At 47.9% G+C, this 21711-nt stretch overlaps 2 protein-coding genes across 4 annotated transcripts in view; both read left to right on the plus strand.

Moving 5' to 3' along the window:
- The window catches only part of Ppfibp1 (PPFIA binding protein 1), a 57083-nt gene extending 38972 nt beyond the window's left edge, over window positions 1–18111 (plus strand). For 2 of the 3 annotated variants that reach the window (XM_051173386.1, XM_051173387.1), the window contains 12 exons: window positions 3576–3747; window positions 6448–6595; window positions 6868–6996; window positions 8414–8564; window positions 9432–9543; window positions 9645–9733; window positions 12625–12747; window positions 13252–13377; window positions 14617–14805; window positions 15917–16096; window positions 16413–16478; window positions 16611–18111. In XM_051173386.1, the coding sequence (XP_051029343.1) occupies window positions 3576–3747; window positions 6448–6595; window positions 6868–6996; window positions 8414–8564; window positions 9432–9543; window positions 9645–9733; window positions 12625–12747; window positions 13252–13377; window positions 14617–14805; window positions 15917–16096; window positions 16413–16478; window positions 16611–16697 (1572 nt within the window). In that variant the 3' untranslated portion in view covers window positions 16698–18111. Of the gene's footprint in view, window positions 1–3575; window positions 3748–4205; window positions 4239–6447; window positions 6596–6867; window positions 6997–8413; window positions 8565–9431; window positions 9544–9644; window positions 9734–12624; window positions 12748–13251; window positions 13378–14616; window positions 14806–15916; window positions 16097–16412; window positions 16479–16610 lie in introns of all 3 variants that reach the window. The other variant, XM_051173385.1, reaches the window with a different exon arrangement.
- Window positions 18112–18750: 639 nt separating this feature from the next.
- Window positions 18751–19538, plus strand: Rep15 (RAB15 effector protein). The gene has a single exon (XM_051173391.1). It carries the CDS (start codon window positions 18751–18753, stop codon window positions 19447–19449), a length of 699 nt encoding a protein of 232 aa, XP_051029348.1. The 3' UTR covers window positions 19450–19538.
- Window positions 19539–21711: the final 2173 nt, after the last annotated feature.

A 21711-nucleotide genomic window follows, 5' to 3' on the forward strand; every position in this document is an offset into this window, starting at 1 on the left:
TCCTTTTCCCTTGTTACCCTGAGAAGAAAATACCGAGGGAAGCATCTTTCTTCACACACGGGGAAAATTCATGTTAGGAAGAACTTGCGGTTATTCTGATGGGTAATTACTGCCATGGTACAGTTAATGATCGATATTTGAAGACTAGAAGTAGTTAAATGAAAGGCTGAGAAAAATGAAACATTGTTGGAAATGAATACAGCTAAGAGTTTTTGCTTAAAAGTGATGTAAACGGCTTCCTATTTATACACATGTATATGACAACTGAATGTCTAAAAGTTATTTACAGTAGCCTTCCGTAAACGTCATTGTTTTTAGACAGGGAAAGGAGCCTATCCAGAAGCCTTCAGAGGTAATTTTTACATCTGAGTTGAAGTATAAAAGTCCTTTAACTTTTATGGCATCTGAGTTGAGTGGTATATGTCCCCATTCCAGGAGCCCAAGGCTGCCAGAGTCTCCAAAGCATTGTGCTGTGTGCAGAAGGCCAGCTAGGGAGGTCATGAGCTGAGTGAAGTACAGCGCGGATGTCCTCAGAGAGGGCTGTAGTGTGGGGAAAGAGGGTAGGGTGAGGAGGGGCTGCGGACTTTGGCTTCGGGGTGGTGGCCACTGAGTTATTTAAAAAGTTAATTTTAGCCAGGTGGTGGTAATGTATGCTTTTAATCCCAGCACTTGGGAGTTTGAGGCCAGCCTGGTCTACAGAGCTAGTTCCAGGACAGCCAAGACTACACAGAGAAACCTTGTCTCCAAACACAGCAACAACAACAACAACAAAAAAGTTAATGGAGGGTGAAGAGCTCAGCGGTGAAGAGCAGTGGCTGCTTCTCCAGAGGTCCTGAGTTCAATTCCTAGCAACCACATGGTGGTTTACAACTCTCTGTAACTGTAGTGCCTTGGGATGCAGTACTCCCTTCCGGTGTGCAGGTATCCATGCAGATAAAACACCCATATGCATAAAATACACACACACACTCACACATTTTTAAGCTAATGTTTTCTAGGCATGGTGCCACACACTTAGGATTCAAACACTTGGGAGGCGGAGGCAGGTGGATCTCTATGAGTTTGAGCCAAGTCTGGTTTACAGAGTGACCCTGTCTGAAAAAAAGTTATGAGATCTGAACCCAGCACTCAGCTCACAAACTCCAAGGGACCCAATATCCTTTCTGGTCCACACACACACACACACACACACACACACACACACACACACACACCAACCACAGGACGTCAACCAAGCCCATGACCATACTCTGCTGGACACTGGCCACTTCTACACAGACACACACACACACACAGACACACACACACACACAGACACACACACACACACACACACACACGAATGATTTCCATTCAAGCCAGGGCTCCACACTGGTGGTTGAAAGAATCCACTTCTGGCATTTGAAGGGTGGTACAATCATGTAAAAATACAGGAAACTTTTCCAGAAGGATCCATCTATTTATCATAATTTTGGCTGACCACCAGAGAGCTCTGCTGGTGACTTCACACCTGCTGCTCAGAGCCTGGACACACCAGACAGCAGAGCACAGTGGACCTGGCTTTCTCTTCTGGGCCACCAAGCAGCTCAAATCCCAATACAGAGACTTATTACCAGTTTTGAATGCTCGGCCTGGGTTTGGCTCTTTTAATTTAAATTAGCCTGTTTCTTTTTACCTACCTTGTACCTCGGGGTGCCTGATGTCCACTGATTCTCTGTGTCTGTCTGGCTGATGGCTGCCTCCTTCTGGCCCTGGGAAACTCCCTCGTTCTGTCCTCCTCCCTCTAATCTCGTTCTTCCTTTTTTTCTGAGCATAGATTTCTCCCGTGTATTCTCTCTGCCAGCCACCTTGTCTAGTCGGTCACTCTATAAGCTCCGGGTTCAGTGAGATGCTGTCTCAGGAAATACAGTGACGAGCAGGACAACCAACCTTGAGCCTCCATATGCACACATGAACGAGAGTACCTGACACACATACAGACATGCAAAGCTTGTACATAGAACAAGTGCAGGCTGCTCTGCTGTGGTCTCAGGCTAGTCCCCAGGCAGCCCCTGGCCAGGGTGTAAGTACTGGGTAGACGTAAAATGGGCGTTTTGGTATTAAAAAAAAAAAAAAAAAGGCATTTACCATCAAGCTCTGTGGCCTAGGTTAAATCCCCGGGTATTCATGCTGGAGGGCAAGAATAATTCCCACAAATTGTGTGCTGCGGACCTCTGCACACACGTGTCGGGGCACATGCACTCCCACACATGTGTATAGGCACACATACACATAAGTAAGTAAATATTCTTTAAAAGTTCACTGTGCAGGATCCCGATGGGTGCCCCTTGGGGTTGGGGAGAAAGTGAGCGTGATACCAACAATGGCACAGGCATCTAGTGACACAAGCATTGGGAACACGCTCAGTTTACTCCGGGAAGAGGAAAACCTTATATACCCCTCAACCCTGCCGCAGGGGAGGAGAGCCACTGAGGAGATGCGGTCACCATCCATAGGTCCACGTCATCTCTCGTCAAGGCCTTCTGGCAGACCCATTGAGGCCTAGTTTTCCCACAGTTTGCCTCTATCTGCCATTAGAAAACCACTCTGTGGATGTTAGAGTCAAGTGCCTTGATCATCGTGTGGCCGGCCCCCTTCCCCAGGCCCTGCAGAGAGCCCGTAGGTTATCCATTCGCTGTCCGTCTCATAGGCGCAGGCATGGAGTTCATGGCATTCTAAACAGGCTATCAGCCTGTGTTCCACGTCTTCCCCTGGGCTCCAATCATGAACCACGCTAGGGTCTACGGTCCTGACTGTCAGCTCTGAGTGCCTGAGTCCTTAGGGACAGAGCTGGCAGGCAGTGGAGACAGCTGTCATTCAGGTCCTTTTCAACTCTTTGTTCAACAAATGATCAAAGGACTTGCCGGTGTGAGCGTAGATAGGGACTGTGTTGTGCATATGGACTTGCGGTTAACACGCTCATCTCCTTGACCTTTCACCAGCTCTGCAGAGAAAAGCAGAGAGCGGGAGGTGCTGGAAAAGAAAGGCGTTCAGAAGGATGTCTCAGTGATACCAGAGCAGAGAGAGACGTCCTTTATGGGCTTAATGGCCGACTCAGTCGGAAAGCTCAGAAGGAACAGTTGCTGAATGCGTCCTCCTCCTCTTACCCTTTGAGGAGAATGTAAAATACTGAGCAGGCTCTCCTCATTGTGTGTTAAAGCTTGGGCACTGTCAGGCTTCGGTTGCTGGACTGGTGATTTAAGGATACAAACTCATTTATAGCTGTGCATCATAACTGCCACAAAAATAAGAATTCTACCGTCCTGGGTATGGAGCGTCTTCACTCCATGTCGTGAAGGAATGAGGCAGATAGAAACCTTAATTGTTTTTTTTTAAGGCGGCAAATGTATTGATTATAGATGGAGTTGGACGTGCTCATTGTGTTGCTGTCTTATTGCTCAGGGTTCTTTAATAATGTCACTTGGCGTCAGGCTCAGTGTGTTACTTTGTCTGTCCTGTGACGTGTCATTGATTGAGTCCAGCTTCCTGTCCTAAGGATAATGCATCCTAACAAGTACCTTCTTATCACCCCTCAGGATAAAGCTCCAACCGACAGCCACACTTTTGGGACCCTGCCTCCCAAGGTTCCAGGACATGGCACCTCCGTGGATGACAACCCCTTTGGCACTCGAAAGGCCAGGTCCTCCTTTGGCCGAGGCTTCTTTAAAATCAAAAGTAACAAGAGGACAGCAAGTGCGCCAAACCTCGGTATGTGTGGCAAGGGTGCCTAGGTCCCGACCTTCCAGATGGAGGGAAAGGCTTGCTCCCACCCATCCTTCGTTCGTCTGTGGGGGCATTTCTCTTCCTCAGACATGAAGGTGAATGCCTTCGGGGGGATGTTAGCAAAATTGCCTCAGTGGATTTCGTTTGCAGTGTGAGGATAAGTCAGTGCTTACCCTACTGTCTGTGCAGTGATAGAAAGAGCAGAATGAAGCCGCCCTAACCCTGTGCAGGTCTGTGAGTTTGTTTAGGCAGCCCCCCTCTGTGGTGGTGGGATGAATGTGTCCCAATGGATGACCCTGTGCAGTGTCTTAGTCTTAGTGCGTGCATGCATTCCTCCTGCGGGCAGCTGCCTTGCAGGGAGGGGCCTGAGCTGTTTTCATTTTGTCAACCCTGTGTTCTCTCCATTGGGCTGCGTGTGTTGTGTGCGTTTGGGATTCCTGAAGATCGTAAACGAAGTGCCAGTGCACCCACCTTAGGTATCGTAACCCCTGCATGCCAGCCTCCACCAGTGCTGCGTTCCAAACCACCTAAGCCCCACCCTTGGCCTCTCTGCTCTCTACCGAGCCAGCCGGCCGCAGTCAGAAAAACGTAGTCTGTTCCAAAGTGTTCCTTCGTCTTTGGCTAAAGCAGACTCCACAGAGCCTTTGCTTCTGAGCCTACATGCTGTTTTAACCAGTGCAATTGACACCTTGTAAGCAGCTCGGGAGGCCCTAGGAATGCCCAGCAGCCTGCTGAGTGCAGGGCTGGAGTGAGCTGGCGCCATACATCCCAGCTCCCCTCACCCATGACTGAAGCATCGCCCGTGTTTCTTCTCCATGTATTCGTTTTACCAACCTCAGCCCCTCCCACCCCCAGAATGTCTGTTGCCAGGCAGGAGCTGACTTACTGCTCGTGGAGGGACATTCTGGACATGGTATTACTTGGGCGTTAGGGCTATTTAATGTCGGCAGAGGTGACTTCACATGTCATCTGGGGAGTCTGTCAGGCTGCTTTTAAGAGCAGTTCATTCTGTCTCTCTGTGGGGAGTAGTGTGAGCCAGTCCTTCAAAAAATAAAATAAAGAAGTGTGATGCTTTCTAAATGAGTTGGGCTAGGAACAATTTCAGGGTACCCAAAGCCCATGGCTGCGGTGTGAGAGTACATAGATTCCCCTGGGTTTCCCTGAAGCGGTCACCTTGTTAGATACCCGATTCACACACACACACACACACACACACACACACACACACACGTCCCAGCAAAGGGACATCATTGTCTTTGGAGCCTGAAGTGTTTACAATGAGCTCTGGCCGCACAAACTAAATCCTTCTAGTTGGACAACTACCCTCAGCTGCTCCTACACCCTTCTAGGGCGGACGTGGATGCTTATAGCCAGTGCTGCTTATTGTAACGTGCAATCACAGCTCTGCTTCATAGAAAACGCAACCGCTGCTAATCCTGAGGCCCTTCCCCTGATTGCTTTGAACAAGTGCTAGTTCCCTTTACAAAATGTGAAGTTTCACGGTTTGGAAAACAACAGCCCTGTCTTTGCTTGTGACTGTTCTTCCAGGAATGGACAGTTGAACGAGCATCATGCTTGTGTGGAGGACTTAGTGGCGAGTGTGGATGCTATTCTTTCAAAGCCAAATCAAGAAAGACTGACTTTATAGCAAAAGAAGCACTCACACATACCTACCTAGTCATTGCTCTCTCATATCCACTATATAATAGGCTAGGATTATTTTCTCCCCTCTTGAGATAGGGTCTCAACTACAGCCTGGTCTGACCTTGAGATTTTCTTGCCTTGGCCTCCTGAGTGCTGGGATTTAGTGGGAGTGCACCACCATGCCGGTGACTCATTTCTTGAGAAAGAATTGCTAGCCCTTGGTAACTGATGAGGAGAGAGGGTACCAAAAAGAAAATGGCATAGAATTTGAATTCAGTGTCAAATAAAATTTGAGAGCAGACTTTCAGGGGAGCTGATGGGTTTGATAAGTCCCATGCGTCCGTGGCACATTAAGCTGGGACTCTGCATAGTCTTCAGGTACAGAGCTGGTGAGTGAGGTTAGTCAGGCTCAGAGGTTTTGTCGATGTCCGCCTGTGAACATAATGCCATCCTTCAGTGCTAAGCTCAGGACAAGTGATCTCGCTGAGAGCCTGAAGAGGAAACTAAGCCGACTCTTGAAGACTAGAAAGTGGATTCTATAGCAAAGAAGGGCCCCTGGCCACACTTCCAGAGACAGCCGTGACCGGAGAGCGGGTGACGATGTCAGAGGCTGTGGGAAGTTTGCTGTACCAACCAACCACTAGATGAGGCATAATCTCATCCTGAACCACATCACTCAAACATGTAACTACCCTGGGGCACTTTTTATTTTAAGGAGAAAGTCGAACTTTGTAGCCCAAGTTTGTCTCAGAATCAGTCCTCCTGTATCAGCCTCCAGGGTGGGCGGATTTACATCTGTGCAGCCTCTGTGCACCGCCACACATTTTTAGTCTCAGAGGGGTGATTTTACCTAATTAACTTTATGCAGAAGAGGAAGCTGTATAGAACATACACTTACATACATTTTTTTTTTTTTATTCACGAGGGCGCTCTCTGTAAATCACTGGTTTATAGACCCAAAGAAGAGTTCTCAAGTGGCTAAAACCAGGAAGTTTAATACTCAGTTGTGCTTACACGGTCTTTATTCCATCTTTGGTACAGCTGAGACAGAAAAGGATGCACCTGAGCACCTAGATTTGGCTGGCACGCCTCGGCCAAAAGGCACACAGGGGATCAGTCCTTTCCAGATGCCTCCTTCTTCCCCAGATTCCAAGAAGAAATCCAGAGGCATCATGAGACTCTTTGGGAAGTAAGTGGGAGGTGAACAGGTGAAGCGTGACTCCCGAGTGCAGCGGGGAATGAGGGGGTGGGCTGGCAGTGGGCACCAGATCCCAAGGCTTCTTGGAAGGAAGGCTGATTTGGGATTCATTAACTCATTGGGCCTTGGTTAACATTTAAATTCAAACACCCAGGCTAATGACATACAAAACAAACAAGCAAACAACAACAAAACCCACCGCGATTCACCGTCCAAGCAGAGGCCTCTTCAGGTCTAAAGTAACCATGAGTGTTGTGTCTCAGACTCAGGAGAAGCCAGTCGACTACCTTCAACCCAGATGACATGTCCGAGACCGAATTCAAAAGAGGAGGGACAAGGGCAACTGCTGGCCCCAGGCTCGGCTGGTCTCGAGATTTAGGGCAGGCCAACAGGTAAGGACAGCCGTGGTGTCACCAAGGCCTGGCTTACGGCTGTGTCTGGGAGGGGTGGTACTGTTTGCCAGTGACTGATGACAGCTGTGTGAGTATGTGAGGGGTCAGGAGCATGCCATCCAGCAGTGTAGGGGGTCTCTGGAAGCATAGTCTTGTAAGGATGGGGCGGCCTAGTGGTTCGGAGATGGGTCTCAGGGCTGGGCTTGTGGCTTAGTAGCGGAGACCTTGTCAGCATACATGGGGTCCTGGGTTCAGACTCCGGAACTGAGAGGTGGGAGTCGGGGAGGTAAACATTACGTTCTAGAGTCCAACCTCTTGAACTTGTTCTCTGGACTCATTGCCACCAGCCAGGAGGCCTTGGACGGTGGCTTCTACGCTCTGCTTCATAGTAAGATTAGCACTTACCCCAAGAGGTGAGGATTGAGTTGATATGGGTCAAGTATCTGTCAGATAACAACTGATCAGTAGACATTAGCCATTGCTCCAGCCTTTGCATGCATTTAAAGACACTTTCTGTTGGAATTGCTGGGCTTATCGAGGCCATGCATTGTTCTCCACCTGAGTAAACGCCTCATGGTGCTACCTGGGAAAGGCTGGGTAATGTTTCGCTCATTCGGACTCCAGGAGCCTCTTAAAGCCTGGAACCGGTTTGGAGCCAACCACACCGAAGTGAGCGTGACAGGGCGGGGTTGGCAAACACTGAGGCGTTGGTGCTGAGCCTTTAAAAGAGAAATCAGCTGGAAGCAGACGCTCCCACGTAGGTGGAACCCTGGACACGGGTTTCACCAAGAAGTCGCCTTTGGTTTTCAGATAACAGCTGTTCTCGCTTGCCATATGTCCTGAAGCACAATAAAGAACTCCCTGGTGCTTAAAGAAACAACAGTTTGTCGTGTGCATACTGGGGTGTGTGCGTGCACACACACACACACACACACACACACTATAAATAATTTCAAATTAGCTATGTCAGCCTCACATTTTTTCTTTCAAGCTACAAAACTGTGTAAGTAAAAGAAAACGCAAAAGTTTGCTTGGAGAGTCCCCTCCTGTAACCTAACAGGAGCATAAACCTTCTTGGTGATCTCTACGGAAGATAAACCATGGTTCTGCAAAAGTGAACTCATATTAGACTTGGATTTCCTCACCCGGGAGTGGGCATTGGGTGGCGTTGTTTGACTCTGACTTTTACAGTGCATCTTTGTGCTTCTGTGTAGTTTGAGTTCTCGGTAGCTCTCACTGACCCTTCTGTAGTTTCTTTTGAGTTGAAAACTAGGGACCTTAGAAGGTAACTTACCAATCCTGCACTGAAAAATGAGGTTTGCTTGGTTAACTGTGTGTCCCCAGGGAATGTCCGTGTCTGTTGCGTGCACTGTTAAACTTGAGGACTGGCTCACGGCTGTTGCTTATGTTCCCACAGTGACCTGGACATGCCATTTGCCAAGTGGACCAAGGAGCAAGTGTGCAGCTGGCTAGCCGAGCAAGGCTTGGGGTCCTATCTGAGCTCTGGCAAGCACTGGATTATGTCTGGCCAGACACTCCTGCAGGCCTCTCAGCAGGACCTGGAGAAGGTGGCGGCCTCTGCTCTGTGTGTGTGAAGGGAATGTGTGTGTGTGTGTGTGTGTGTGTAGCTGGGGATGTAACTCAATGATACAGTGCTTTTCTGGTATGTGTGAGGCCCAAGTTCCAATCCCCAGCGACATCTACCCCTGCCAGAGTGTGAAGCCTTGATTATTCTAAAACAAAGCAGTGTGAGTTAAACCTGTATTACTGCTCTTGAAAAAACATGCAAGTATGTAGCTCTTATATAATGAATAGACCTCATATACTGAATAGAGCTCATGTGTCTCGGTCATTTCGTAAACTTACATTGGCTTATCTTTTCAATAAACATTTACAGTTCAATTTTATTTCACAAAATAATTTTATGTGTGTGTATACATACACATATATGCATATACATACATATATATATACATACATATTTTTTTTTCAAGATAGGGTCTCTGTATTATTTTGGAGTCTGTCCTGGAACTCACTCTGTAGACCAGGCTGGCCTCGAACTCACAGAGATCCTCCTGTCTCTGCCTCCCGAGTGCCGGCATTAAAGGCGTGCACCACCAACATCTAGCAATATTCTATATTTTATGTTGTAATTATTGAACATTTGTCCACAAAATAGGGGTAAAATCCCCACTATACATTCAACATTGCCTTCTTACAAATACATTGACTACCTAGGCAATGTCTAACTTTCTCCTCAGCCCATCAAGGTAGACCTGGGCTTTCGGCAATGGTGTATGGCCCGAGGTTCATACTGTAATGTGATGTAGGATGGGTTTATTAACCTGAAGTAGTATTTTAACAAGACATTGCACTGTTTGCCGGTGGATCCATCCCCGATGGGTGGAATTCTGAGGTTCTGTTTACTGTTTCAGGAGCTTGGCATCAAGCATGCTCTTCATCGCAAGAAGCTCCAACTGGCCCTGCAGGCCCTGGGATCTGAAGAGGAAACCAACTACGGGAAGCTGGACTTCAACTGGGTCACCAGTAAGAGTTTTTATGGGTGGAAAGAGTCCGTGTGCCACACTCCCTGACCACAGAAATGGGCATTTTGTAGTGTGGTAATGACACTGGCTTTCCTCTTTCAGGATGGCTGGATGATATTGGCCTCCCTCAGTATAAGACCCAGTTTGATGAAGGCCGGGTGGACGGTCGGATGCTTCATTACATGACTGTGGTAAGTGGCTCTCTGTTCCAGTGTTTCCCAAGAAGCTGATGTCATAGGAGGCAGCAATGGGCACAGTCTTGGAATAACCTGCAACCCAATTTAAGCCAAGCAAAACTAAATTTAGCCTAAGCTGTCTACAGGGTTGATGCAGCCGAGGATAAGGTAAATTCTGAAGTGTGTGTTGTGAGTGTTTGTATTCTGTGGTGTGTGAATTATATCTCACAGAGAGGACTGGAGTCTGGGTCGTTTCTGGATTTACCCTTTGCTCTGACATCCACAAGCAATGAGTGGCCTCCTCCCTTGCCTTCCTTCTCAGAATTGGCCCCCGAAGTGCTTCACACTTCAGATCAGTCCCATGGGGGTAGGAGAGGAGGGGAGGCTAGACTTGCAAGCTTCTCGTCTATTGGATCCTTTTAGTCTTCCCACCAGTGAGTAGAAAGAACATTCTCTACTCGCAGCAGTGGGAAGATGGATTCCAGAGCCTTGTCCTAAATTCCACACTATGATTATGTTTTGCATGAGATACTTCTATTTAAAGAGCACTTTGTAAATTACGCAGACCCTTAGGTGTTACCTTTGTTAAATAAGCGGAAATTAACCTGCTAATTTCATAACGATTTCTCACCGTGAAAGGAATTTGGAGCTCAACTCATAGGGTTTGTATTCGTTTACCACTGAACCAAACTACTTACAAGCTTGGGGGACATCATGTGGCCTCGCATGAAGAACCCTAATGAGTTTTGGCGTGTTTTATAGTCACTGCCTTTTTCTAAGCATGCATTCCTGGATGCTCGAGTCTCTAATCATTTAAGTTAGCATGATTATCATCTCCATGCTTAAGATGAGGAAACAAGGAGTTGAGAGGTTGGGTAACGTAACCAGGTTTCTATGGTTACTAAGAGGTAGGGTGTCATTTGAGGCGAGACCCGTTCCAGGTCCTTAATAGCTTCCTATTCCACTTGGGACAAACAGTGACATTTGACCTGCCTCTGCTGTGCCCATGGGATGTGATGGGTCAGATGTCCATGGGGATTTGAACAACCTCACACATAAAAGTCACAGGAAGCACATGGAAGATCTTCCTGCCTGAGAGACATTGAGTGACCCAGGAAGGCGTGACCTATGAGCCCCAAGTCAAAAGCCCCTGTTGGAATGTGGTTCCCTGGATTGGCTCCGGGAACAGAGAAAGGATCTGAGTGGGAAATTGACAAAAACCAGGTAGTAAAAAGCCAGTTTGGGTGGGATATCAGAGCAGGAAAACGTGCTTGCTGTTCAAGCCCAGCGACCTGAGTCCTATTCCTGTGACCCATGTAAAGGTGGAAGGCAAGGACTGAGTCTACAGAGCTGTCCTCTGTTCTCCACGTGTGTGCTCCAGTCCCTCCATACACGCTACACACGTGCACTGATGATAACAATAAATAAATAAGCCCTAAAGTTATCAGAAACGGAACCAGGCCTGTACTTTATATAAATCTGTGTGCCTTAGTTTCATAAGATATGAATATGAGGAGAAACTATAAAATGTACATAGAAATCTACGCTATCCAGAAGCTCTTGTTTAAGTCTTAAATTATTTTTAAACATTTTGGAGGAGGGGTGGGATTTCACTGTGTACCTCTGGCTGACCTGGAACTCACAGCTCTGCCTGCCTCTGCCTTCCCAGTGCTGGGACAAAAGGTGTGTGCCACAGTGCCCAGACTTAAAAAGGGTTTTAAATGAAAGCAATCCTTGTAAAAATCCTTCAAATTTATTTTGAGGAGTAATTAACATTTTATTTATATTGGAAACATTATAATTTAGATGTTCCTTAATCTGATAGACTCTAATTAAATGAAAGTAGCCTACACTGAAATGTTTGGAATGAGTATCTCAGTTTTTGGATCAAAATATGTTAAATGCCTTTTCTAATGTATCCTAAGACACTAATTTTAATAAATTAACCCTATAAAAACTTAGGAAATAATTTTTTGCCCAGTAGCCCCAAGGATAAACTGCTAACTTTTTATTTTTACTCTTAAAAACATTTTTACAGTAAGCTAATTTCTCTGACTTTTCTTTTTTTTCTTCACAAGAAATGTGTTATCAGTAAGGCATGCTGTGTCCCTACACAGACAGCCGTCTGCTTATTTTCTGGGTGTGTTTAGATTTATCTCTGCACTGCCCTGAAATCACTTACTGCTGAAATAATTGGCGGTGTGTTTGGGCCATGTTCGAAATTGCTGCCCAAAGAGTTTCCTTGATGTGCTGAAACTTAAAAGTCTTCATTTCTCTTTTACTATTTATTAACTCAAGCCCTTGCGCTGAGGGACGTAGTTTTGCCAGCGCTGGTCACCGTGCTGCTAGGTGAAGCGAATAACCCAGACCGGGCACGCTGCAGGCCAGGAAGCTTGATCCCACGCTGCATGCCGGGAAGCTTGATCCCACGTGAGCCTTCTGGTTCAGCTGTCGCTGAGAGAAAGGGAGGGCAGTATGGCTGCTGGCCTGTTGTTTGCAGATCAAGTTCTGGGGCCTAAGGAGGAGACAGGAGTTCCCCAAGGCCCAGCACCACCCCACTCAGTCTCATCAGCCCCTGGGGTGGAGGCTAGCCTGGCTGCATAGAGACTGTCTCCCCTGCCCCCTAACAAGCAGCAGATTTTCTTCTGCTGTGACCAGTGGGTGCTTTTCAGTGCCCTGGTGTGACTCTGTCCTAGCAGGACATAAGGGAGAGCAAGAAGGAGGTAACAGATTTGGGGTGAGACACAGTATGAATTTGAGGTTCTGGAGAAGGATTTGTTGAGAACAGGAAAGTGTTCTGTTAGTACATGAGCCCTGAGATCACAATCAGAGTTCTGGGGTTCCCCAGGGAGCCCCCCGCCCCCTGTTGAGGGCCAGCACAGCGAGTTCCTCTTTCTCCTCTGCAGGATGACCTGCTATCCCTGAAGGTTGTGAGCGTCCTGCACCACCTCAGTATCAAAAGGGCCATCCAGGTCCTGAGGATCAATAACTTTGAGCCAAACTGCCTGCGGAGGCGGCCGTCTGACGAGGTAGCTTTTCGGACACGAAGTTGGCACGTGTGAACTCGGTGGTCTGTGTGTGAACGCGCAGAGCCCCTTTCTCCTGGAACCTGCAGAGGGAGCAGGCTCCCTTAGAGCCTCAGATCCCGCCTCGCTGGCTTCAGGCTTTGCTCTCCTCCATCCCTCCCTTTTATTTCATCCCTCCGTGTCACCGGGGCCACAGCTTGTCTCTCCACTTCCTTCCCCCTGTTTGTGGGCTCTACTTTTTACTGCCAACTCAATCCACAGAGCAAAGTGTCACTGTAAACATTTCCTACTGCGTAAGGAAGCTTGGATCGGTGGCACAGGTTGTTTCAAAAGGCAGTCAAGTTAGCAAACACTTGTTGTTTTGCCTTTATCTTTGCATAGTTCACGGCACACCAGATAGTGTGCTTTCTAGGCCAGACCTGTTAGACTTGCATGTGTGGGGTTTAGTATCACAGGTCCTGCCATCAGCGCCTGAAGTGTGGTGTGTGTGTGTGTGTGTCTCTACAGAACAGCATCAGCCCATCCGAGGTCCAGCAGTGGACCAATCATCGTGTGATGGAGTGGCTGCGCTCCGTGGACTTGGCAGAGTATGCCCCCAATCTCAGAGGCAGCGGCGTCCACGGAGGGCTCATGGTAAAGCTCTCTTTCAGTTTGCTTGCTTGGTTTCCTCTAGTCCAAAGGGCGAGCGGTCTTGGTCCTGAAATCTGCCATTGCTTTAAAACCTGTGACTTGTGTTTCCACATCACACGTGGGAAGTTCTCCATGGTGGAGTAGGTCTTGTGTGCTGGAAGAATTGCATCAAGTTGCCAGAGGCTGTGTACATTTGAAGCATAAGTGAATCTGTGTCACAGCTTGGTCCAACCCCAGGAGAGACCATCACTTCATGCTCACTGTGGCACAGGACAATCATCCTACATCAGTTTTGTTTTAGTGATCCTAACTCGGTGCCAGGGCGTCTTTAGTGCCTCTCTTTAAATTAGGTTTAAGCCCATTCCCTTCCATTGCTCTTCAGTGTTGACTAACATCAGCCGCCGTCTCTCAGTACTCATGGTTTTAAATGCCTGGACAGATACATCAGTGTTCCACGAGTGGTTCCAAACAGAGAGATGTAGCATCGCTTAAAGCCTGGGTTACACGGCCAGCTCACCCCTGACTCGGGCACAGTGATGAGTCCAAGCTGGGCAGGCAGCTCAGAGCACTGGCTGCTCTTGCAGAGGACGTGGGTTCAGTCCCCAGCACCCACACGGTAGCCAGTGATCCATAACCCCTGCTCCAGGGGATCTGACACCTCCTTCTGGCCTCAGTGGGCACTGCACACATGTGGTATACATACATACATGTAGGAAATGCTTTTACACATTAAAAAAAAAAAAAGTCCATGCCTTCAGCCGTCCGTAGGGCTGTTGGGCATCACCCAAATGAAAGACTTTTACAAACTGTGAAATACTTCTGAAGGCAGGGCATAATGAGTTCACTAGACCCAAGATAAATGATAACTGGGTGTTTTATTGGGAAACAGCTTACACGGATAATAATAAAGAACCACCACAGCCTTTTCTCTGCCCTCCTGACACAAGACACACACACACACACACACACACACACACACAGAGAGAGAGAGAGAGAGAGAGAGAGAGAGAGAGAGAGAGAGAGAGAGAGAGAGGGAGGGAGGGAGGGAGGGAGAGAGAAAGAGGGAGAGACAGAGAGATAGCAAGCCCTGCCTCAAGCATCCCTCTTTCCAGTTCTGGCCACGCCCAACGGGGGTGTGACCACCAACACGAATACTCTGACAAGGATAGAAGCTGCTACATACTTCTACTGCAACTGTGTATGGCCCACGGCGCCTTTTACCAATCCCAGTTTTTCTTACAGGTTCTGGAGCCTCGTTTTAATGTGGAAACTATGGCTCAGCTATTGAACATTCCACCAAACAAAACCTTGCTGCGCAGACATTTGGCCACGCACTTCAACCTTCTGATTGGTGCCGAGGCCCAGCACCAGAAACGAGACGCCATGGAGTTACCAGATTACGTACTGCTCACGGCAACTGCCAAAGTGAAGGTTGGTTCGGTTAATCATTGCATGGTGTTTGCAAGGCCTCCATCATTCCATTTCCCGAGATTTACGCAGTTCTATCCATGAGTTAAAAAGCCTATACTTTTAGCATATACTAACGCACGTGTGCTTATGAATTTCAAGAGCAGTTAAGGGGCCGCATGCTTGAAAGTCTCTGCTAAAGTCATTCGGATTGTGAGGGTTAGAGCTGATGTCGTCAGTGTCTTGCCAACGCTGAGGACTGTGACTTGGGCCCAGTTTACCATTGCAGTGGGTTTTCTTTCCTGTTGGTAAAGAAAGAGGCATAAGAGGAGGCCTGGGGGAGGGGGAGGAGTAACCAGTGTTTGAGGGTTGTAAGACATTACTTCTTTTGAGTTATACCTACGTTGACTTGTCTGTACCTGTTGCTCCCATATCCTTAACGTGAAGACAGCTTAAGTGTTCTCCCAGAAACATGTGCCAAGCTCTCCTGGCTTTACCCTGGGGGCTTTGTTGGGACTAAGATGGAGTTTCTTTCCAAGAGCGTAAATCCAAGAGCAGAATACGCAAACAATAATCTCAGCTTTGCTATCTGCCATCCCTCTCTCTCCTTCCCTCTTCTCCGTCCAGTTCGGGATTGAACCTAGGCTCTTAATCATATCAGGCGAGGGCTCTGCCATTGACCTACACGCCACGGTCTGCCCACCCCCTTTAAATTTCCTTTTGAGTCAGGCTCTTACTAAGTTGCCCACGCAGGGCTTAAGCTTGTGATTTCCCTGTCTCAGCTTCCAATTGGCTGTGGCTGCCAGCAGGCCTATGCCCCTAGACCAGTTCGGGGCACTGTCCTTTTATTGATTTTTAGATCGAATAGCCTGGCAAAATTTGAGCCATCCAGGAGAGGCAACCTATTGTGTTAAGTCCTGTCTAATGCAAACAAACGGTTTTGACATGTCCAGCCTGTGGCATCACGGGGAGAGTTATGCCAAGACCACTTCTGTGTCCAGGGTGCTTCTGCGTTTCTTGTGATAATTTGACCGTCCAATTTGCTTCCTTTGTGTGATGAAGTGACCCGTGTTATTAGTCCTTTGTCATGGGAGTTTTAGCAAACTGCCGGATGTCTTTTTGTTTGCTTTTAAAGCCGAAGAAGCTGACCTTCGGCAGCTTTGGGAATCTGAGGAAGAAGCAGCAGGGAGATGGAGAGGAATACATTTGTCCAATGGAGCTGGGGCAGCTGTCGGGGAGCGGCTCCCAGAAGGGGTTTAGACCTGGCTTGGACATGCGTCTGTATGAAGAGGATGACTTGGACCGGTTAGAACAGGTAAGTCTGGCACTGTGCGCGCCCGGCACTCGGGATATGCTGTGGAAGCTTTGCACACTGTCTTCACGTGCCTGAAAATGAGAGTCGGGGAGTACTCTGAACGCCCGCAGATTGCCGCCTGCTTCCCAGGACTCTGTCGTTGGTACTGATGGGAGACCTTGACAGTGTTTCAGTGGGGAAGCCGAGGCACAGGATCCCTGCTGTTCCTGCTGCATTTGGTGCCTCTGTGTTGTTTCTGCTTTACTGTCACGCGTTTATCTGTGCTTTTGAAATTGTGCAAATGAGTTTGTCACATCGTGTGGCCCGTTCTTGGCAGATGGAAGATTCCGAAGGGACGGTGAGACAGATAGGTGCGTTTTCCGAAGGCATCAACAATCTCACAGTAAGTGTGTTCAGGGAGTTGGACGTGTTATTCTGAAAGTGCCCGGAGCCACAAACAGCCGCCTGCGTGTTGGCAGGTGTGTGGCGACGAGCTCAGGACCCAGTGTGTGACTGACTGTCCCTTGTCTTCCAGCACATGCTAAAGGAAGACGACATGTTCAAAGACTTTGCTGCCTGCTCCCCCAGCGCCAGCATCACAGATGAAGACTCCAACGTTTGACCAGAGCGCCAGGCAAGCACCAGGAGCGTAGATGCCACTTCCCAGTAGCATACACCCCAGGTGACAGGTTGTGCATGGTTTATTGTTCCGACTTCTGCTCACTGTGATGCAGGGGAGGGGATACACCCCAGGTGCCAGCTCTGGAGATGCTGGGGGAAGCGAGACACCAGTGAACGGAAGCGTGCCCGCTCTGCCTCTGTTTAATGTAAAGTCTGTGATATATTCTATTTAAGATGCCAGCCGCACACCCACCTGCCTCTGACTGTCTCATTTTTATATATTTTTCTAAATATGTGTATATATACAGTATATAGAAAACAACTTTTATTTTGTGACAGGGGGCTCAAAAGATCCTATTAAAAACAAAGACGCCCTCAGTTTTTATGAACAGCTGATTCCTGAGGAGATCAGAGTCCTCTTTCCTCCACTGACGAACTTCGCAGTGTTAGCCATTCAGGTTAAATTGTACGCGATGTGCACTTCTTTAACCCCCACAATGCCACAGAGGCTCCGGCTTCATCCTCGCCTCCGGTTTGGATGCACTCAGTTCCCTCAGGAAAGATTTCATTAGAATGACTTTGGAAAAACCAAACCAAAACAGGACCTTTGCACGCCGCGTTTCTCATTTTCTTCTTTGCTAAATGCACCATTACATGGAACTAAGGAGTCCACCCAGCCATGTCCACTGCCTCTTACGCTCCTACCGGCAACTGAGGGGGCTTCGTGCTACTGCAGTCAGGATCCAAATACTCTGAAGCTGCAGACTGTTTTCTAACGGTTTTCCTGTCCGGTAGCACATTGCTCATGTGTTCTGTAACACAAGGCCCAAAAGCTCTTTGTAAAGAAGACAGAAAGGCATGTGTGTTATGTGTGTTTTTAGTGGTGTGGGAGACGATCTGGTTTGCATTCAGGGTTACACATAATGAGATCAACCATGTACAGATAGGAGCTCACACACTGGGTGCAGGTGGGCAGCTCAGTTTATGGTAATAGATTTGATGGTGACCATTTCTAAATGTCAACAGTGTTCCCGTTATATACTCAGCAGGTTATGGAGCTGCTCACTGAGAAGCTTGTAACACGGCTCTTTATATCTAACTGCAATTACCTGACGCTAACAGAGATGTCCTTTGGATGCTCTGGTTCATGATTTGATGATTATATTGGCTTCTTCCTGTATTGGGGTTTTAGTTTAAACGTCAAGTAAAACATCACACCATTTGAAAAGCTCAGTTTGTCATTTGAACCTGGTTGAAAATACCAGCAGACTGTTACCGATGCCAAATATTCTTTATTAAGCACAATGTAACAACCGATGATATGTGATAAAGTTGAAAACTTCTGATTATATATTTACAAAAGTATTATGCGCTGTTGGCATTACCGTATGAAAGAAAATAAAGTCAATTGATAATTGCCTTGTGCTTTTAATTGTCATTATTTAATGTCCCTTTGTTCAGAATAACAACATTCTTGGTTTCTGGAAGAAAAACAGGCTTGTACGTAAACTCGCATATGTTAGCGTGAGTTGGGTTCACAGCATGAGTTACAGACAAATCGAGATCATCATACTTGGGGAACGAAGGGTCAAGACAAGATTTGCAAGACAAGATATTGCTTGGAGAAAAAGGGCATATGACTCCAGCCTGTACGCTCACATACTGGTTTTTCATCTGATGGTTTTTCTTTTTTGGTTTTTTTGTTTGTTTTGTTTTGGGAAAGGAACCACATCCAGGCAGAGTTTCCCAAAGATCACACCTAGACAACAGGTGTTTTGTGTGAAATTGTCACCTGTCGCTTGGCAGGCAGCAGTTATCTGTGTGAGCATAACACACCCAGTTGACAAACAGGAAGCCCTCCCTCACACAGTTTGTCCAGCCTCAGGGCTATATGGCTAGCCACACCAAGGAAGCTGTGGCATTAGGAAGCAAGTAGCAGTCTTAACAGACTTGGCTTGGATGAAGAAAATCCCCTCTGAAAAAGAAGCAATTCCCCGTGCGTGACCTTCACGTGCCGGTTAACTGAGAGGAGTATCTTCTGGGTGAGCAGGGAGATGGGGCAAAAGGCCTCACAGCAGGTGGCTCCCAAGGACGGCCAGGAGGTCCTCGCCATGTGTGAGGTGGTCAGCGCAGCTGTTGCCCACGCAGCTCAGAAGCTAAAGGAGTACCTCGGGTTTGAGTACCCACTGAGCAGACTCCGCCTTGCAGCAAGTACTCTGAGTGAGGTCTTCCTCGTCCACTTCGTCGCTTTCTGTCAGGAGAGGGGGGCTGATGAGTGGCTCACCACCACCAAGATGACCAAGCACCAGGCCTCGCTGTTTGGAGCAGACTGGATTTGGACCTTCTGGGGACCTGACAAGCAAATACGGCTGCAGGTGGCGGTGCAGACCCTGAGGATGACGGCTTCTCCTCTCCCTCCGAGGGACCCAAAGCCCTGCGAAGCAAGGGGAGAGGAGTCTCGCACCAGAGGCAGGTTTGATAGGCTGGAAGAGTTCTGTCACTTGGTGGGAGAGGACTGTTTGGGCCTGTTTATCGTCTTCAGCGTGCCTGGAAGACCTAAAGCCATCAGAGGGGTTGCCCTGGACAGTATCAGAAGTGGGATGTTGGAGAGCCGTCTGCCGGGACGCAAGGCTGTGGAACAGTTTTTGCTGGAAACGGAAGACTGTGTCTCCATCAAAGAGCTGCTGGGAAACTGCCTGAGTAAAAGAGATGGGCTGGGTGGCATGGGCAAGGTTTATATTAGCCTTCTCTAACCTGGGCATGTTGCTGTGACTGGCCTGTAAGATAAAACAGGGGAAAAAAAAAATCAGCAAAATAGGGAGAACCCTTATCATTGACTGAAAGTGATTACCTCGGTCCAAACTTTTTAGGGTTACAATTATGGAAATGGAGGGGGGGGAACCTCTAGCTGTGTCTTGGGGAAACTTAATTTACTCTTTGTTTACTTAAAAATAAAAATTTGGGGAGGAAATGATAAAGATATGCATAAATTTTGATTTGCAAAACAACAGTCTTTGTCTAGCCTCATGGTCATTAGCATATAACATTACTGCTGTTGTCGGCGGGGGTGGGGGGCAAAGCAACAGGTGTAAATAAATTTGGGGCGCCAGTCTTCCCATGGCTGATCCTCTGAGCCCACCTCCCCTCACGATCCTTCCCAGCAAGTCTGCACATGAAGGACTTTCAACGGATTTTTAAAAAACATGTCTTTATTTATTATGCAGTGTTCTGTCTGCATTTATCCTCGGACACCAGATCTCATTACAGGTGGTTGAGAGCCACCATGTGGTTGCTGGGAATTGAACTCAGGACCTCTGGAAGAGCAGCCAGTGCTCTTAACCACTGAGTCACCCCTCACCCCCCCCCAAACTCTCAAAGGATTTAACTTAGGATTCCATTGAGTCTTAACTCTACCCGTGACTTACTAGGTCACCTGTGAAAGAATTGCTTGTTACAGTATCTGTGTTTGCAGTAAGGAATGTTTTTTTCAAACAGAATATTCTAAATGGTCACAGTTGTTGAGGAGGGGGTGAGGTCAAACCTGAAACCTGTGCTCACCCGTTTCTACTTACCCAATCGCCGAGCTGGTTTTTCTCAGCTTGCACGTTTCTATTGGACTCCAACCTTTTCCACCCTGTTGTGGGGCTCAGGCATCACATGTAAACATCCAGTGGGCTTCCAACAGTGCCTGTCTGGTTGGCCCTATCCCTTCTCAGCAGGCTGACGTCACTTGCAGGGGACTTCGGTGACCCCCTTCGCTTTGCCCCACCCCTCCCTCCAGCCCACTGCATAAATGTCTTCCCCTCTGTTACATTTCTAGGGTTTGCCATTTGACTTCCAGAACCCTGATGCCTCCTGTTCTTTTCCATTCGACGGTTAAGGATGAAGGCAGTGGGGAGGGTGTGACCCATACCTACACTCTTGGAGGCTGAGGCAGGAGAATGCCCACAAATTCATATCCAGCCCCCATACACACTCAAAAACAAAACAAAATAAAGATGGCCACACCTGTGTTGCAATGCTGCTGTTCCTCATGTGAAATCCAGAGTCTTCGGTCAGTGTTTAGCACTAATCCAACCCACTGAGGTCCCTCTCGTGCCCAGCATACGGCATGTGCAGAGAACATACACAGTGTTATTTCAGTATGGGCAAACCCCGGAGAGCCTGCTCTTGTTTTCCACTGAGCCTTGTGTTCAAGTGTGGATACACCTTGCCAGTTTAATCAACAGCGGCCCCAAACCCTTCCTGTTAGGAGGAGTGGTCACTCAGACCAGTCCTGGGGAAAGCAAGCAAGGGAAGAATTTTTGTGATCCCTGTGACATCTCCTAACTTCAGGAAAGAAAGGAGTACATGGCCTCTTCAGCCCAAGCCCTCTCCTTAAGGAAGTTAGAATGAGGAGGAGCCAGAAACCAGTCCTGTGTTTAATACTGCAGTAAATGAGTAGCAACACGCAGGATTACTTATCAGTTTAACTTGAAACAGCATAAGAGAGGGCTAAGGATGGAGCTCAGTGGTGGAGTGTTTGCTCCATCCCACGGACCGCGCCCTTAGACTGGGTACAAAGGACCAAGAGCTGAAGCACCGGCGGCGTTCAGGACTCTGCTTTCTGATTGGGAAGGCTGCTCAGGACCAGCCTCAAGATCCTGTTGCTATGGACATGCACCGTGCCCCCAGACTGAAGAAACAGCCCTTCTTCCTTAAGTTGCTTTGGTCAAGCATCATGTCACAGTCTGGAGAAGCTAACATAGCACTCAGCAGCGTTGAATAGACGGCTGCTTTTGCAGCCTTTTAAAAAGTGGGGGTGGGGGTTAGTATAAATGGACAGGTTTATTCAGATAATGGCTTACTGTCTATTGGACAAAGGTCTGTTTTATGCCGTCAGTGCAACCATGTGAAGAGTGAAGCCCCCATTCTTGCTGGCGTTTCTACCTTATGGTGGGTGGCACGGTAAATATATGTAAATAGATACTACCGAGGACTCTGTTAAGAAAAGGCATGGAGGCCAGTAAAATGGC

This window comes from Phodopus roborovskii, unplaced genomic scaffold, assembly GCF_943737965.1.
Source record: "Phodopus roborovskii unplaced genomic scaffold, PHOROB, whole genome shotgun sequence".
NCBI lineage: Eukaryota > Metazoa > Chordata > Mammalia > Rodentia > Cricetidae > Phodopus > Phodopus roborovskii.

Bases quoted from the DNA above. Each gene is read 5' to 3' on its own strand.
- Rep15 (XM_051173391.1), top strand. From the start codon at position 18,751: ATGGGGCAAAAGGCCTCACAGCAGGTGGCTCCCAAGGACGGCCAGGAG.